Raw genomic sequence first — 18,755 nt, 5'->3', positions numbered from 1 at the left:
ATTGTATTGTTTGAGACCTTCCCCCTCTATAAAAAAAAGAAAAAAAAAAGAAATATTCAATAAGATAGTGGGGAAGTGATAATAAAAAGTGTTAGAGCTTAGAAATGTGAAAAGTGAATAAGAGGTCCTTAGTGGTTGAGTCTTAAGAAAAGAATGTTGTTCATTGGGTGAGTGATGTGAGTGTTTTTCATTTTGGTTTATGGGATGAATGAAAAGGGTGTAGAATTTGTAATCACTTCGGAATGGGGTAGAATGATGAGGATGGATACATGTATGCATGAATTGCTTCTAGTCTTAGATAAATTTTGCATAATGATCAAGCTCCTTGATTCTTGAGTGTTTGCCACCATAAAATGATTGCATTGAACCCTCCTCTTCATCCATATTAGACCATTTTATCACCTAGCCAAATGATTGAGATCATGTGCCCATCTGTGAGAATTCACTTTGTGTGTGTGTGTGTGAATCAATGTGAGGGTTGGTGGAGAGAGCACGGTTGAAAAGCATTGAATTTTGTGTAGAGACATAAGAGTATTTATAGGCCTAGAGAAGCTAGAGCATAATAAGAGAGTATGTTCATGCTATTTGCTATATTTCTTTAGGATGTCAAGTTGAGTGCATTGAGTGTGTCTTTTGGCTATGAGCTCCCACCTTCAAACCTCTTCTCCTATGAGTTCTTGAAAGTTCACTTGAGGACAAGTAAAGAACAAGTTTGGGGGAGGTGATATCTTGCATATTAACATGTTTTTAATAATCCATTCTTGTATATTTTGATCATGTAGAATAGATTTAGGCATCTTTACGATCCATTTTGCATTCAAAAGTCTTTATCAGGTGTTGGTGTGTCCTATGGAGTTCTTGGAGGTGTTTTGAGACATTTCTGGTGCAAAAGGGTGAAAGATGAACATGGATGAAAGTCTTAAAGATATCTTCTGTTGCTAGTATTTTGGGAGGACATAGTGAATTGAATTAGCTTTCTAATGGAAGTGGTTTCAAGTCATTTGAAGCTGTATTGGAGGGGTTATGATCGATTTACTAGAGGCATATCAACCTTGGTCGAACCCGGGTAGACCACTGCGGGTTCCCTTACCCGCGCGGGCGAAGAAGGCTGGACGACGGAAGCTGACGCGGGTAGACCAGCGCGGGTTAGATGACCAGCGCGGGTTAGATGACCCGCATGGACGACCCAGCGCGGGTAGACCAGCGCGGGTTGGACGACCCGCGTGGACGACCCAAGACGACCCATGACGACCCAGCGCGGGTAGACCAGCGCGGGTTGGGCGACCCGACCTCTACCCGGGCCACATTTTCAGCTGGTCGAATTTTAGTGTTTTTAAAGGGCTTTTTAGACTTTTTAATGGAAACCATTAGGTTTACCAAAGACATGTAGATCCCAAAGTTGGGAATTATCTTCTTTTCTCTCTAAGAACACATAAACCTCTTTAAAGAAAATTTGGATCTTGAATCATTTTTCATCTATATTCTTTGTGTTTGTGTGATTATCTTGCTCTCTAATCATGTTTAACCTTGAATTATCCATGGTTTTGGGGTTATTCATGTCTATTAGTGAGTAGACTAATCTTGGATTCGTAGGCTAGGGTGATTAAGGGTGATTAGAGAAGATCTAGGGTGTTTAGTGTTAAATTTACTTGTTTACATGCTTGTTGAGGGTTCTCAATTCTATTTTAGTCTTGATCATACTAAAATAGATCTCTAGGCATTTCCTGCTCACAAGGTGTATGATGAAATGCCTGAACCAACACTTCAATGCTTTTAGCTTGCTTTACCTAAGAGATTAGTTGCTAAAGGAGTTAAGATTGCTATTAGACTTGTTCTCCATGTTTGCTTTAGTAACATTCAACCTAAGAGATTAGATGCTTGAGTTGCTTTACCAAAAGAACATTCATCTAGAGATAGAACTTGTTTAGCTTATTGACTAGGCATAAGGAAAGTGTTTGATTGATAGCTTGCCACCCTTAGATTGGATCTACATCACCCAAGATCAAATGCGCAGCCCCATGAGTCCTCTTGCTTCATATTGAGAAAGAAAGTTCATTACTTTATTGCATTAGCTTATTAGTTCTTAGTTCGTACAATCTTTAAAACCGGATTGTACTTAGCTTAAACATGAACTTGCATTCCCTTTGCTTTAGAATCACCTAGGAATGGTTCGACAATCTTTTATACTACAACATTTGATTAGGAGTCTTGAAAACTCCTAACATCAGTAACGAACGTTATATCTTACTTGTGTCCATAAATATGGAAGATCTGACGGGAACCTGAAGTTGAATGGTTCAGTCAGGTCCTTAGCATTCAGTGATGATGTGAAGCAGCTTTTGAGCTCAGGAGGCGATGGACAAGTCTATGTCTGGGATATGAGAACAATAGTGCTTATACAAGGCTTAAATGAAGTCAACACATTTAACCGGGGCTTCAAGTTCTAGTGGTAAAGGGCTTACAGCTGTGAGTACCGCCACCTGGGTTCGAATCCCGGCCACTAGGGAATTAACATTTCGGCATCGCCAGAGACAGAGGACCGACTCATGGCAACACGTGACTAGTTTGGATCACTTCTGTGGGGCCAGGATACCTCTGTATAATTCAAAACAAAAAAGAAGGCAACACATGTCTCACTTTGCTTTGCAGTTCACTAAACGAAGCATTGTTTGCTTTTTCTGAACATAGAGGATGTGGAAATCATGAACAAAAATGTAAAGTAAATTTAATTAGATTTCCAATTCCAATTCTTTCATCTAGTGCTCGGCGTGGGTCTTTACCTAGTAAGAAGAAGTAAAGTGGAACGTCCCACCACATACACCAAACGTCGTGCGGTATTGTGTGAACCCAGCACAAGCCATAGAGTTAGACGAAGAATGCATGGTTAGTATTGTCCTTGAATTAACATTTTTATTTATCTGCAATGCATGCAGTGGTAGACCTATGTGAGCAGATGGTATGTCACCCCTTAAATTTGGATATTTATATGTTTTATATGGATTAATTGTGCGATTAACTTAGATCTATGAGATAGAATCAACAAGAAAGAAGAGACTTGATCTGTTTACTCAGGTTCACTGCACCTCCTCAATGTGAGAAGGCCGTTACTCCTGGGGCTGATCTTTGATCAGCAATCCACTACTCAGCTCAATCTTGAGCTCTCGTATTACAACCTCGACTCCACCGATCTCTCTATCTATCTCGAGTCTAAAAGCTCGGCTCTATCACTTAGAACTCTAGCTCGGAATAAGGCTAAGCATAACGGTTTATACGATACCGTTTTACACCGCTTAGCTCACGTGATACAACACATGTATCTAGATAACCTAAATCGGTTACTCTAGTTCTATTAGACCGGTGGTTCGATATAACCACATACATTAATACAATGGACACATTCTTCAAATCTCCTCCTTGTCCAAGTATTATCGCATATGATTACTTCTGTGGTTGATCTTTGGAAACAACTCCTCCTGAAACCAAAACTCCTTACCTTCACTTCCTGCTTCACTTCTCCTGTTGACCCTTCATGCCAACTCTTCCTGAACAAACTCGCTCAGCTTCTTATCTCCCTGATAAACCCACCAGGCTGAATAACTTAGAACTGTCATACTCAGTTTTCTGTGATTCTGAGAAACCTCAAGGCTTCTCTCATCTTCCCAACTGGTAACACCTTCGTGAAAATATCTGCAGGGTTGTACTGTGTCGCAATCTTCACCACATCAATGATCTTCTCACTGACTAACTCACGAACAAAGTTATACTTCACGTCCACATGTTTTGTCTTCTCATGATGAACCGGGTTCCTGGAAAGCGCAATAGCGCTCTGAGAATCACAGAACACTTCTACCAGATCCTGCTCAAACCCCAACTCGTTGATAAAACCTCTCAGCCACATAGCTTCTCTCGATGCTTCACCCAATGTGATCCACTCAGCTTCTGTAGTTGACAGTGCTATAGACTTCTGAAGATTTGATCTCCAGCTCACAACATTACCACCGACTGTAAATACCATTCCAGTAACTGATTTTCTTTTATCCAAGCCAGCTCCATAGTCTGCATCACAGTACCCTCGAACAATAAACTTTCCTTCATTCGTATACGCCAGCTTCACCTTTGTAGTGCCTCTCAAGTACCTAAGGATCCGTTTAACCGCCTGCCAGTGAATCTTGATAGGACTGCTAATGAATCTGTAAACCATTCCTATAGCATAGGCTAGATCAGGCCTGGTTCCTACCATTGAGTACATCAACAACCCAACTGCACTCTGATAAGGAATATCTCTCATGTAGACTTCCTGCTCCCTCACCTCCTTCTCTGTAGCTGAACTCAGACGAAAATGAGCTCCAAGAGGAGTAGATACACTCTTTGATTTCTCCATATTGAAGTTACCCAGAACTTTCCAAGCATAATCTTCTTGAGATACTGTCAAGATACCCTTCTTCCGATCTCGAGAAATTTACATTCCTAGTATCTTCTTAGCATCACCCAAATCCTTCATCTCGAATTCTGAGCTAAGGATACTTTTTAAACCTTCAACCTGAGATTTACTCTTCGATGCCAGCAATATGTCATCTACATATAGGAGCAGATATACAAAATTGTTCTCCTCATACTCCTTTTAGTACACACAAATGTCATATACACTCCTTGAACACCCTTGGCTCACGATGAACTCGTCAAACCGAGTGTTCCACTGACGAGGTGACTGACGCAACCCGTACAAAGATCTCTTCAAGAGACACACCTTCTCTGGATGTTCTTTATCTTCATAACCTTCTGGCTGCTCCATATATATATCTTCATCCAGATAGCCGTGCAGAAATGCCGTATTCACATCCATCTGCTGAAGCTCTATGTTGAAATGCACTACCATAGACAGGAGAAACCTGATCGACACATGTTTGGCTACTGGAGAGAAAATCTCCTGAAAGTCCACCCCTTCTTTCTATGCATAACCCTTAGCCACCAAACGCGTTTTGAACCTTGGATCCTCTACTCCTTCGATTCCTGCCTTTCTCTTGTAAACCCATTTACACCCAATAGGTTTCTCATCTTTGACTCTGTCCACTAGTACCCATGTACCATTCTTCACCAAAGACGCCATCTCTTCTCGTTCTGCACCAGTCCATAATTCGCTATCAGGATCCTCCAAGGCTTCTTGATGGTTACTTGACTCAGGTCTCCCATCATCTTCCATGACTAAGTACGCGAACCCAGTTATCACCTCATCACCCTCATAGACTTGATAATCTGAAAACTTTGATGGCTGTCTGATCTGTCTCCTGCCTCTGTCCCTGACTAGCTGATAGTCTTTTAAATCCTGTTGACGCACTGCTTCCACTGACGTGTCTGTAGTCTCTGATTGAGCTGAAGTTTCACCATCACCACTAGGACATGAAACTCCTCCTTGAGCTGTAACCTGCTCTTCTTGATTCCCTGCAAGATCAAGACTCGAATTTTTGTTAGTTAAATCATATGGAACGGGGATAGAGTTACCTGAATCAGTCTTGTTGATGTCTTTGTACATCAATTCTTCTCGGAATATGACATTCCTACTTATGACACATCGTTCCTCCTCTGTCAACCAGACTCTAAATCCTTTGACACCCTCAGGATAACCAGTGAAGACCCCCTTCTTTGATATTGGATTCAGCTTTCCCTCGTTGGTATGAACATAAACCACACACCTGAATCTTCTCAACTATGATAAGTCTGGCATGGCTGAAGTCCACAACTATTCAGGGATCTTGAATTCAATTGCTGAGGACGATAGCATGTTGATCACGTAAACAGATGTTGAAGCTGCCTCTGCCCAAAACTTGACCTCCAGACCACTCTCACTGAGCATGCTTCGGACCTTATTCATGATGCTTATGTTGAGTTTCTCAGCTACTCCGTTTTGCTGAGGGGTATAAGTACATGTCATGTGCCGTACTACACCTTCATCTTTACAGAACTTATCAAATCTCAAGTGGTAGTACTCGAGCCCGTTATTCGTCCTTAGCTTCTTCACTTTTCTTTCAGACTGAGTCTCAACTATCTTCTTCCACTCTACAAACTTCTCAAAGGCTTCATTTTTGGTCTTGAGAAAGTAAATCCACACCTTTCTCGACCAATCATCAGTAAAGGTGATAAAATACTGACACATCCCAAGACTCTTGGGTACGTTAGGAGAACCCCATAAGTCTGAGTGCACGTAGTCCAGCTTCTCCTTAGTGACATGCTTAGCTGGTCCGAAGCTTACCCTGTGAGCTTTCCCTATGATACAGTCCTCACATAACTCAAGGCTTGTAATACTTGCCTTGTCAATACAGCACTCTTTAGCAAGGATTTCTAAGCCCTTCTGTCCTACATGCCCCAATCTGCTGTGCCAAAGGCGCGTTGTGGCCATCTTTGTTTCCTCTGACTGCACTGAACTGGTAGACTTAGCAGAACAAGCTTCTGGCTTGAGTGCAGTGCCTTGTAGAATATACAATGTGTCATTGCCTTTGCGCTCTCCCCTCATTATCACCACGCATCCCAGCACAATCTTTAGTGTACCACAAGAGCCTTTGAACTCACACCCTTTGCTCTCAAGCATCCCAATGATATGAGATTTCTGGCAATTCATGGCATGTACCTCACCTCGTGTAGAACCAATGTCATACCATCCTGATTTCTAAATCTGACTGACCCAATGCCTATGACTTCTGTGTGACTTTCGTTTGCCATCCTGACCTTTCCAAAAGTTACTTCTTGTAGATTGATGAAAAGCTCTTTTCTCGATGTCATGTGGAAAGAGCAGCCCGTGTCTAACACCCATTCCTCTAAGTCATTTTGGCTCTGAGTGAGATTGATCTCACTTGCTATGAGACCAACCAGATCTTGTGCATCGTCTCTTGCCAACGATGACTCAGGCTTATTCTGAGACTGAAACTTCCCTTTGTTCCTCTCCAACCACTTGTAACACTACTTCTTGAAATGCCCCTCTTTGCCACAAATCCAGCATATGTTCTTTCCCTCAGCTCACTTCGACCGTGACCTTCCATTCCTCTTTCCTTTGTTCCCTGACCAGTTGCGATTTTCTGATCTACCCCGAACATAGTGCCCTTCTGAACTTGGATGAGATCCTAACAACTCCTTAATTTCTTTCTCCTTTGACTTAGCAGAACTCGCTATGTCCCCTAGCTTAATCACGTCTCTGTTGTACTTCAACGTCTCTTTGAGTTGATCATACTTTGACTTAGTTGTCCAACAATCTTGAGAAAGTCGTCTATATTCTCATCAATGGATCGGTGTTCTTGCATCTTGAATCCATATAGTTGCAGTTGTGCATGAACTCTATTAGGGAGCAACTTCGGCATGTAGAGAGCTTCAAGAAGAGACCATGTCTCCGCCGCTGTTGTGCATCTTTCGATCTTTCTCAGAACGTGATCTCCTACGTTCAGGAAGATCATATTCATCGCCTTTTCGCACCGCTCCATTCTCAATTCTTGATCTGATACCTTCTTCTTCTTCGTGTCTGGATCTTCTTCCTCCGATACATCTTCCTTGACCTCTGAGCTTGAGATCTTTTCTTCTAGAACATCTTTGAAACCGTACACGCTTAGATAAGCGTACATCTTCCTCTTCCAAAGCGAGAAATCGCCATTGCCGTCGAACCTCTCGATCTCAATCTTGGATTCCGTCATCGATCTTCTTCTTCGAACCCTAGGATCTCCAATCGCAATCTTCCCGAAGCTTAACACAAGCTCTGATACCACTTTGTTTGATTATCTGCTTCGATTGACCTAGATCTATGAGATTGAATCAACAAGAAAGAAGAGACTCGATATGTTTACCCAGGTTCACTGCACCTCCTCAATGTGAGAAGGCCGTTTCTCCTGGGGCTGATATTTGATCAGCAATCCACTACTCAGCTCAATCTTGAGCTCTCGGATTACAACCTCGACTCCACCGATCTCTCTATCTATCTCGAGTCTAAAAGCTTTGCTCTATCACTTAGAACTCTAGCTCGAGATAAGGCTAAGCATAACGGTTTATACAATACCGTTTTACACCGCTTAGCTCACGTGATACAACACATGTATCTAGATAACCTAAACCGGTTACTCTAGTTCTATTAGACCGGTGGTTCGAGATAACCACATACATTAATACAATGGACACATTCTTCATTAACATTGAAATATCACCAGCTCTGTTGGTAAAGTACGTTTGTGACACCCCTTAACCCAGCTTCGAATCCCCGCTGTTGACACCTTAAAAAAAAACTTCATGGTTAGTATAGTGTGTTAACATACTGAAAAGCTGCTCGTATTCTGCAGGGTCATGTATTTAAGAAGACAATGTTTGGCAGAGGCTAGTTATGGGTTATGTGGTTATGGGTTTAGCTATGGTATGTTTAAGGTTAGTTACTTATATCATTTCGTTTCCTATGTGTGGGCTAATGTCTCGGGGACATCTCTGTCGTCCGCCAGCTTTCGATCGGGATCATAATCCGCCGGCATTGTAATCTCTTTATGCTATAATAATAAACATATATTTTAGAGGAAAAAAAGTTAAACAAATAAGAAGTCCAGAAGCACAAATAAGAAGTCCAGAAGCCTACGTTACCATTAATATAACTTTTTAGAAAACTTTTATCAACTAATGGGCATTCATTTTTTTTAGTAGCTCAGAGTTTTATTATTCCGAGGCACTGTACCTCTACATTCATTTCTCTGAAATTTAGTCATTTATTGTGAAGCAAAATGACAAAAATTCTAAAAGTTGCTCATCTACGAAAAAAAAAAGCAAAAAAAAAGCAAAAAAAAAAAACATTTCATTATTCTCAGTTCCAAGAGATATGTAAGAAACTAAAATTGATATTATTTTTTTTAGTTTTGCCAAAAAGAAATTGTCGATGGATCGATTGGCTGGGGTGGGGGGTCAATCATCAGACTTTTGAGCGCTTTGTTCATCAACTCCAAAAGCGTCAGCAATGTTGAAGTTCAAGTTTTTCATCATGGTTCTGCTTCTCCCAACTCCATCTCCTTTCTTCATCATTGCCGTAAACTCCGAGAAATCTATCTTCCCGTCCTACATTCGTTTACAATACCTCAGTACTCGTATATAATACATCAACATTAGAGGATAACAAGTGTGGTTGGTTACATACATTATCAAGATCAATCTCCTTGATCATGTCATCAAGAGGTGTATCACATAGACCAAACTCTGTGCATGCTGACTGCAGCTCATCAATGGTGATATATCCGCTCCCGTCCTTGTCAAAATACGAAAATGCTGCCACCAGATTCTCTTCTCTCTCCATCTTGTTCATGTGTAGTGTCGCTGCTAGAAACTCTCCGTAGTCTATTGTGCCACTGTTATCAATATCCGCCTGTGCCCAAAACAAAATTGTTCTCTCTTAACAAGTCCAAATGTTGACAAAAGAGAAAGAGAGTTTATTTGGTCATGGTATTGTTAGTGATACCGCATCCATAAGAGACTTGATCTCTGATTCCATCAGCTCGGATCCGACTCTCTTCAAACCCGCTTTGAGCTCTTCAAATGTAATCGTCCCGCTGTTGTCTGTGTCTATCATTTTGAATAATTCCTTTAGACCTCCAATTTCTTCCTCTGAAAGCCTCTCAGCGATAACCTGAGAGTGTTGAGAGGAATCAGCTAATGGGTTGAACATAAAAATGACTGTTGTTCATTAATACCCGCAAGGCCATTTTCTTAATCTTGTTCATCTGTGAGAACTGCTTTAGTCGTGATAAGACTGCTGGGTCAAGAGGCTTGTCTGGTGCTGCCTCTTCATCCACAATCCATGGGTGACCTAATACATTCAGAACGAACTCAATACTCATTATCCACAAAGACACAATAAAAAAAAAAGAGTTGATACTAAATGAACAAGCCTTACACAAGGCCTCATGTGCAGAAATTCGTTTCTTGGGGCTCCTTTCAAGCATCTTGTAGATCAGATCTTTAGCAGCTTCTGAGATAGTAGGCCACGGGTCAGATTTGAAATCTAACTTCCCTTGCAATATCTGTCTAAAGATTCCAGACTCGGTTTCTGCAAGCGCCAAGATAGAGAGAGAGATGCATCCATCATTCAAATAAGACATGAAACTTGTAAATAAGAAAAGGCTTTTTTATCTTTTGTAGACTAACCTGCCCAGAAAGGAGGGACACCGCTTAGTAAAATGTAGAGGATAACACCGGCGCTCCACACATCTATTTCAGGTCCATAACATTTCTTTAGAACCTCTGGTGCAACATAGTACGGGCTTCCAACTACGTCGTATAGATATTGTCCTGAAGACGCAAACAAAACAAAACAACAATTATTCGATGATCCAATCAACACATAATCAACCCTACGCATACCAAAACCTTTTCCTAGCAAGAAGAAGCCATCTAAGCAAAAGATCTGATCAACCAAGAAACAACATCTAATACAAGAAACGTTTTGCTAACAAAGAAACAATGATCAAGCAAGCAGCAAACTTTTGAATTTCAACTAAACAAAAGAAAAAAAAACAAGAAGTTGACAATGTGGGAAAGATTTGAACAAAGAGATGAATCTAAAAGCAAACCTGGTTTGTAGAAGACAGACAAGCCAAAATCCGTAGCCTTAAGCTTGGCATCTTCCTTGGGGCTATCAAACAAGAAATTCTCAGGCTTGAGATCTCTATGCATAACCCCAAGCGAATGGCATGCCTCCACCACCGCAAGAATCGTCTTTATAAGCTTCACCGCCTCACGCTCGCTGAAATGACCCTTCGCCACAATCCGATCGAACAGCTCACCTCCTTCGCAGACCTCCATCACGATGTGTACGAAGACAGAATCCTCGTAGGTACCCTTGATCCGGACAACGTTCGGGTGCTCCGAGAGATGATGCATGATCTGAATCTCGCGCCAGACATCCTCGTAATCTTCTCGGCACACCAGCTTCCGCTTAGGGATCGATTTGCAGGCGTAATTCGCGGAGGTTGACTTCTCGGTGCAGAGATAGGTCGTGCCGAATTGGCCTTGGCCTAGCTTCTTCCCCAGGAGGTAGTGATCTCTTAATCGAGGAGTTTGGTAAGGAAGAACAGTGTTTGAAGGGCGTCTAGGATTTGCTTTCTCCATTTTTCTGCGATCTCGATTTCTGTAGATGATGATATCGGAGTTTTTCTTTGCTTTCTTCCCTCTTCTCCATATTTTTTTTTGACTCACTCTTATATCATTTTCATCACATTTGTTTATTTTTCATTTTCTATTATTATTTTAATTTCTTGAAATATTAGGTATCATAATTGCAAAAAAGTATGCGACATTGAAAATACTTCTGGAAAACTTAGAAAACAATTCCTTTGAAGTATTGTCCAGATAGATTTACCTAGAAGTCTTCTACAAAAAGTCAAAATTCTGACTAATTTCGCTCAAATTCAAAAGTAACATATTTATCCGAGAAGACTTATTTAGAAATCTTCTATGGAGATTTCGAAAAAAATCAATTTCAAAACTAAGCCAATATTTACAAAGAAAAATTTCCGAAGATGTCTTCTGTAGAATGGACTTCTTAAAAAGTCTTCCTTCGTAAATTTGCAATTACGAAAATGACATAAATAGAAAACTTCTTTTGAAGTCTACACAGAGTAGACTTCTTTTGAAGTCTTCCGTAGATGACTTCAAAAAAGTTCTTCTACGTAAATATTTATTAAACTTTAAATTTGTCAAAAATTTAAATGAATTTTTAATTTTTTTTCTTGCTAATTCATGTTAATTAGTCAATATTGGGAATACTAAGTTGAATTTATAATTTAATTGGTGATAATTATGAATTTACAAACATTGATGCTTAATAATGTTTCAAGCTAAACGGAGAAGTCTTTTGTAAGTCTTCCTCATAGAATACTTGTAGAAGACTTCATAAGATGTCTTCTCCGAAGATTTTGTTTTATTAAGTTGATGTTCTGTGTTTGCTAATTTGTTCTAATCTGATATATTTTTTGTAGATGATTCGGCCGTTAACTGTAGTCTATGGAAAATGGTTGTTCAGAGATAATTGTTGGGATTTTGTGGTGGATAATGTCAAGGGAGCGAGATTGTGCTTTTTGAGTGATAGTTCTACACATGCCGATCTCGTTGAAATAATTCAAGAAGATTATAACCTGGACATGAACAGAGCGGTTGTCCATTTTACTTACTCTTTACCAGAAGAAATGATGTAACAAATGGCTCCAGATACTCCTCCTATTCACATCACAAGTGATAGACAAGTTCGGAACTTGATCAAGATATGTAAAATCCATAATGTACGTCTCACTGGCGCATATATATCATCCACTTCGTTTCCCCAAGTACGGTTTGAATGGCGGTATTCTGGAGCCAGGCCTGCATAATGATCAAATGCCCCGGGAGGGAGCCTTCTTCCTAAACCGTTGCTACCAAGCTCTGAGCTCTTAAATTCCCCGTACTTGTCGATCCACATCATACCAAAATTGGAATCAAGAAAGCAAAGCCTATAGGACCTAAAATGCTCTGGATGCTCGGAATATCGAAGCCTCAATAAATTCATAAAACCATCCATGTGCTGCATTCAAAATATAACAAGTCAGAACGCTTCATAAGAGACAAAAAGACGTCGGGAAGACTGCAGGAAGACTTCAGGAAGACTTCGGGAAGACTTCGGGAAGACTTCAGGAAGACTTAGGGAAGACTTCGGGAAGACTGAATGAAGACTTCCTGAAGTCTTCCTGAAGTCTTCATGAAGTCAAAAGTCTTCCCGAATACTTCATGAAGTCTTCCTGAAGTCTTATGGTCCGAGTAGTGTTTAGGAGACTTACAAAGCCTAAGAGCCATTTCAGGGGGGTTCGGAGGGTGGCAAACCAAAAACTTCGACTTCCAGAAGGCTTTTTTTTTCCAAAACATAGTGTATGATGTGTGTAAACAGCAAAATTCTATCAGAAAAACTTGACATTTTTTTCAAAATGTGTGAGATATCATGACTTACGGATCTTTCTTCAAAAGGTCAAGAAGCACTTTAGCGTTCTTCTTGTCAACGGGTGCAAATGGATCATATCCATGACCAACGTTCTTGGTTGGAACGATCTGTTTGGCTGTGCTATTTCTCAGAAATGGAGATTGATGTGACGCACCAAGCTTCCTTTCTCATTCACTCTTTGCATGACAATATTCCTTAACTATATCTTTCTTTGATACGCGTCTCTCTCCCTCCCTCTATAAATCTGATTTGGTTGATTTTGTTTTGTCCATAATGACAACACTTGGTTCTGTGTTGGCAGCATGAACATTGTTTTCCCTTCCTCCTTTTTCCCCGTTAACACTCTCACTCTGCAATTCTGATTACAATGGGAATGTCAAAACCAACATAACAATCACAGTTATAAAAAAGCCAACAATCACATAAGGAAGAAAAATTCGTACATAACAAACCAAATCCAAGAGTTCTGACATAAGGGAGGAAAACCATTCAAACATAACAAACCAAATCCAACTTTCACTACGGTAACTTAGTATTTAGCCTAGTATTTCGCAGCACTCGTTTTTTGGTTGACGGTTTGGTACTAACCCCTGGTTCTTTCATATCCTTCCCGGTGTCTGAAAGGGGGACTTGAATTTCATTAGAGTCAGTGCCAGAAGTTGATTCTCACCTTCTTCTCCAAAGCTTCCATCCTACCCCCGAGAAGCTTCACCTCTTTTACGCACTGACCAAACCCAACAGTCATAACTTCCGTCATATCCTTGAATAATTGTTCAATCTCTACTCTCGTAATCCCATTCCTATCAGCAGCAGGGGATTCTGTACGAGCTTTCTTCGGAGCTCTTTTTTCTTCGTTCACAGTGGGCTGAGGACTTTCTTGCTTCACATAGACAGGATTGGTCTATTTCTCAGCACCTTGGACTGGCCAACACTCTTGGGTCCACTTCCATTTACCTTTAGCAGCAAACATGAACTTCACCAAGTTTTCAACCACCACATCACTCTCATCATTGTCCCATTTAGGGAACATTTCATCTATCTCCTTCGCCTCATAGTTGACCACGCGAGTTTGCATTAAGTAAATATCAAGTTATAATTGACAAAGATTAATTAGTACTATATTATTTGGAATAATCAGATATACATGTGCTGATAGTCTTTTTGACAAATTTTCGTCCTTTATGTCCCTTGTAAGCCAACAAAGGGGGACTTGGTTTGTTTTGTATAGGTTTTCCAAAGCTTGCAGCAAGGTCGGGCAGAGCGTAGTAGACCCAAACTTGGAGAACTCGAATAAACCCATCTACGGTATAACAAGTCTTTGTCAAATTTTTGGCCTTCACAGAGTCGATCAGGGTCTTAAAGGCCAGTCTTCCCCATGGGTAGGTCTCAAAGTCTTTTAGATCCATCATTAGCCTTGCAGGACTCGCCCGTGTAGCGGATGAATACTTTTTTCCTTCAATGAATCATGTGTAGATGGCTAAGTATCCTAGCCACATGCAGTCATCCCGAGACTACTCTCCACATCTCTCACATGCTGTTACTATTTGCTGAGAACTTGGACCAGCATCAATATCCACAGCCATCAACTCCCAGAAACGAGCCAACTCATCTGTCACCTCTACAGCGGGATTATCCAGGTTCTTAATACATTCGTAGTTCAGACCAGTGAGGTGCTCGAACTCAATCAGGAAAAACCTCACCGGTTCTGGACCAATATGGAACCAGAGAAGCATAGCAAAGATAGCTTGGACAATTGTTTGTCTACCTAAGGAAGAAGGCGGTCTAGGCCTCCGGAGCTTCTCCATATGGAACCAGGTGTTATGCCTAAAGTTCATCTGGATACTACTATCTAGTGTTATGCCTAAAGTTCATCTGAACTCCCTCTCTGTGGGCAGACTGGCACTGGAGCACGCACCTGAATGGCCATTCTTTCTGGACCATTGCAGAGAATGCTTCTGACTCTTGGGCATGGAGAAAGCTGCTGGACCTGAGACCTCTTGCGCTCCAGTTTAGTAAAACAAGGCTGGGTAACGGTCTCACAGCAAGCTTCTGGTCCGATCAGTGGACTCCCATGGGTCTGTTGATAGAACACATTGGTCCCGCGGGACTTAGAGCCTTGCGAGTAAGCAAGAATGCAGTCGTTGCAGATGCTATAGCAGGATCACATTGGACCCTTACACATCCACGTTCTCAAGAGGAAGTTGATTTACATGCTCACTTTACGACTATAACCTTGCCATTAAATGTTGATGTTTGTGATGATTACGAATGGGTGGCTGGTGATTCTTCTTTACATGTTTTCAGGTCTTCCACAACGTGGGAAGTGCTCAGGTCGCGTCAACAGATCAAAAATTGGGTGGATGTGGTCTGGTTCAAAGGAGAAATTCCGAAGCATAGCTTCACTATGTGGATCGCAAACTACGACAGGTTGCCTACACGATCAAGACTTGCAGCATGGGGATTACCGGTCTCACCCTCCTGCTCTTTTTACTCCAACTTCGAAGAGATGAGGGATCATCTCATGCTTTCATGCGAATACATTCAAGAAGTTTGGAGGGAGGTCCTGCTCAGATGCCAGCCACCAAACACCATGTTCGCAGACTGGTCAGAGCTCTTGTCCTGGATCAGAGCTGCATCTTCTTCCAAACTTTCTCTCCTTAGGAAGCTAGCTGTTCAGACGGTGATATACCATCTATGGAAGCAGAGAAACAACCTGGTACGCAATCAAACATATATCTCAGTAGCAGCTGTGTTCTATGGCATTGGCAAAGACCTACAGAACATCATCTCATCAAGGAGGCGTAGGAAACATTTTGATTCACTTATGGCCATGTGGCTAAGATAAAATGTGTCTTATAGGTTTTTTTTTTGAATTATACAGAGGTATCCTGGCCCCACTAGAGGTGTCAAATGGGCGGGCCGTCCAATGGTTGCCCATGTCCATATACAAACGGGCTTAATATGGACAAACCCATTTTTTCCATTGGTTTTTATTGGAGAAAATGTGGAAGACCATTAAGAAAATGGTCTTTGTGGGTTTTGGGCTTTATGGACGTGGACTGTCCAATGGTCACAAAACTTAGGGTTTCTAAAATTTAAGTTTTTCTGCTAAAATCGTAAAATCGATTTTTTCGCTTAAATTTTGATATCAAATTTTTCCGCCAGAACCAGAAAATCGAGTTTTTCCGTCAGAACCGCAAAATTGAGTTTTTTTTCAAAACGCAAAATCGAATTTTCCCGCCAAAACCGGAAAATCGAGTTTTCCTGCCAAAACCACAAAATCGATTTTTCTCACCAAAACCAAAATTGTTGTACTTATGAACTTATGTATTATTGTACTTATGAATTTATGGATGAATTTTAATTTTATGAACTTGTATATGTAATTTTAGTTTTATACATTAAAATTTCTTATATGGTCATTATGGACCCATGGCAAAACCGAAAAATCGAGTTTCTCTGCCAAAATCAGAAAATCTAGTTTTCCGCCAAAACCGCAAAAATGAGTTTTTCCGCCAAAACTGCAAAATCGAGTTTTCCCGTCAAAACTGCAAAATCGAGTTTTTCCGCCAAAACCGCAAAATCGATTTTTCCCGCCAAGACCAGAATTGTTGTACTTATGAACTTATGTATTGTTGTACTTTTGAATTTATGGATGAATTTTAATTTTATGAACTTGTATATATAATTGTAGACTTATAAATTAAAATTTAAAATTTCTTATATGGTCATTATGGACCCCATGGCATCCCATGAAAATATGGGTGTTAGTGGGTATGGTCCTTAATGGACATGGTTTTTAATGGACATGGTCACTCTCTGTCCGCGAACAATAAATGGACAAATGGATATGGGCTAATGGACGTGGGCTCGCCCAGTTTACAGCTCTAGGCCCCACAGAAGTGATCCAAACTAGTCACGTGTTGTCACGTGTCGGTCCTCTGTACCTGGCGATGCCGAAATGTAAATTTCCCAGTCTTGTAGGTTTTAATCATGATCCATCTTTTTTTTTTCTTTTTGCCAAGATAGCTCAGACGAAAGATGTTCTTGTAAAATCTTCTTTTCATATGATATTTACGGTTTAGAAAAAAAAAACTTTGGATGATATAATCACATTAGCTATAGACTAATCACTACGTGAGAATGTTTTACCATATCAAATAGTTGAAGAAGAACGAATCAGAGATTCATCTTCTATTTGTTTTTGGGGGGTTTTAAGATGTATTTGTAGCATATATCCTCTTTGGTCGGGAAAATAATTGTTGTAATACTAATACAAATAGAATGTTTTTAATTATTCATGGCTTCGGCTTGTCCTATCAAATTCAGCTTGAGGTGGCCTAACCCACGAGGCCGACTCAATGGTGTCATGAATTTTGAGGTAAAAAAAATTTAATTTCCAAACTATTATTTTTCTTTAAAAAATCTGATAGATATATGTTGTTTTACAAAATACCAAAAGTAAAATAAATCTATGGAAATAAAAAAATATTTTGATATAAAAGAATTTGAACTTTTTCTTATTTTTAATATAAAAATACATGTATTTTTAAAAAAAATCGGATTCTTATCTATTAAAAAATAGGGGGACACAGATTGAGCTCGGAATGGTCGCACCGCTCGTCCTCTATATAAGCCGGTCCTGCCAACGCATGAGTAAAATAATCCAAATAAACGTATATGTTACCAACATGTTCGTACGTAAGAACAACACAAAATAATTTAGAATCAAGAAAATAACCATGGAAATAAAATCAAATAAACTCAACTAGCCGTTTTGACCCCAAAAAAAAACTCAACAAATAATTTTATTTGATTGGCTAGTGGGGTCTGGTCGCAGAGAGAGTAGATTGGCGGATAACGGATAACACGTTTACATGACATGGACCCACTTTATCTTGCACGTCTCCTTCTTATTTGCATTCATTATGGAGAGTTGTGATTCTGAATCCAGTTGTATAATTTATGTCTAATATATATATAGTGGCCCAATAATACAGAGAAAAAAGAATAAACCGTCCGATACGTCTTTGAAATTGTTGGTAAAAGTCACACGGCGCAGCGAAAATACTAATGGTCGTGTTCCTCTGACCTTGTGTGAACCTGTGAAGAAAATACTTCGACGATGTCGGGATGTAATATGCAGAAAAACGTAAATGAGACACACAATTTTTACGTGGAAAACCTCTTCGATGTGAGAAGGAAAAACCACGGGACTGTAGTCCACTCAAAAATCCACTATATAAATGGTATGAGTACAACCACATCCTCCCTGTTCAACAGTCTGAACAGAACAGAGAGTCTAGCTACAAAGAGCTATCTCCAACACAAACAACAACAACAAGAGAGCAACACAAAGCTTCAAAAAACCGGCAGCAACCAAACGACCTCAGTTAACAAGGATTCCGGCATCCAGAGACTAATCCAACCGTACAAATCCAAGATAAACAAGTCAACAATACCTCCGCCAAATTTCAGCTCAAGAAGAGAAGATCTCACCGTCGGATTTACCAAACACCCAAGACTGTCCCGCTGAAGAACTGTGACGACCAGCTTCACTAAAACTCCGACAACAGAAGATCCAACCGTTGAAATCCAAACCCCTTCGGTGAAACTCTAACCCACTGACTGAAGAAGCTTCCCACAAAATATCAGCCCGATCAAGTTCCGTTTGATCCTCCAAAACTAGTCTTGAAATAGCCTGACGAGTTTTCTCCTCCTTCTCTCTTCTTTCTCTCTTTTGTCTCTCTCTCTAAACTCTATTATTGTGAGTCTACAGTGCAAAGGG

General features: G+C 40.4%; 3 protein-coding genes across 3 annotated transcripts; 1 reads left to right on the top strand and 2 right to left on the bottom strand.

Moving 5' to 3' along the window:
* Positions 1 to 3,613: 3,613 nt before the first annotated feature.
* LOC106344890 (retrovirus-related Pol polyprotein from transposon TNT 1-94) lies at positions 3,614 to 4,381 on the bottom strand. The gene has a single exon (XM_013784187.1). The coding sequence runs from the start codon at positions 4,379 to 4,381 to the stop codon at positions 3,614 to 3,616; it is 768 nt and encodes a 255-aa protein (XP_013639641.1).
* A 4,406-nt stretch (positions 4,382 to 8,787) lies between these two features.
* Positions 8,788 to 11,194, bottom strand: LOC106343169 (calcium-dependent protein kinase 11). The gene is made up of 7 exons (XM_013782317.1): positions 10,572 to 11,194; positions 10,147 to 10,290; positions 9,896 to 10,048; positions 9,693 to 9,808; positions 9,461 to 9,628; positions 9,143 to 9,367; positions 8,788 to 9,063 (listed from the first exon to the last, which is right to left on the bottom strand). The coding sequence occupies exons 1-7, from the start codon at positions 11,107 to 11,109 to the stop codon at positions 8,914 to 8,916; spliced, it is 1,494 nt and encodes a 497-aa protein (XP_013637771.1). The 5' UTR covers positions 11,110 to 11,194; the 3' UTR covers positions 8,788 to 8,913.
* A 3,844-nt stretch (positions 11,195 to 15,038) lies between these two features.
* LOC106344889 lies at positions 15,039 to 15,812 on the top strand. The gene has a single exon (XM_013784186.1). The coding sequence runs from the start codon at positions 15,039 to 15,041 to the stop codon at positions 15,810 to 15,812; it is 774 nt and encodes a 257-aa protein (XP_013639640.1).
* The last annotated feature ends 2,943 nt before the right edge of the window (positions 15,813 to 18,755 follow it).

The sequence above is a fragment of the Brassica oleracea genome, chromosome C5 (genome assembly GCF_000695525.1).
Source record: "Brassica oleracea var. oleracea cultivar TO1000 chromosome C5, BOL, whole genome shotgun sequence".
NCBI classification, from domain to species: Eukaryota; Viridiplantae; Streptophyta; class Magnoliopsida; order Brassicales; family Brassicaceae; genus Brassica; species Brassica oleracea.
The sequence above is the reverse complement of the archived record's forward strand: the minus strand, read 5'-3'. Positions and strand labels throughout refer to the sequence as shown.

Coding starts and splice junctions, on each gene's coding strand:
- LOC106344890 (XM_013784187.1), bottom strand. CDS start 4,381: ATGGAGAAATCAAAGAGTGTATCTACTCCTCTTGGAGCTCATTTTCGT.
- LOC106343169 (XM_013782317.1), bottom strand. CDS start 11,109: ATGGAGAAAGCAAATCCTAGACGCCCTTCAAACACTGTTCTTCCTTAC. Junction 9,629..9,692: donor TTAAGAAAATGGCCTTGCGG/GTATTAATGAAC, acceptor CAACACTCTCAG/GTTATCGCTGAGAGGCTTTC. Junction 9,064..9,142: donor AGGAGATTGATCTTGATAAT/GTATGTAACCAA, acceptor AAACGAATGTAG/GACGGGAAGATAGATTTCTC.
- LOC106344889 (XM_013784186.1), top strand. CDS start 15,039: ATGGGTCTGTTGATAGAACACATTGGTCCCGCGGGACTTAGAGCCTTG.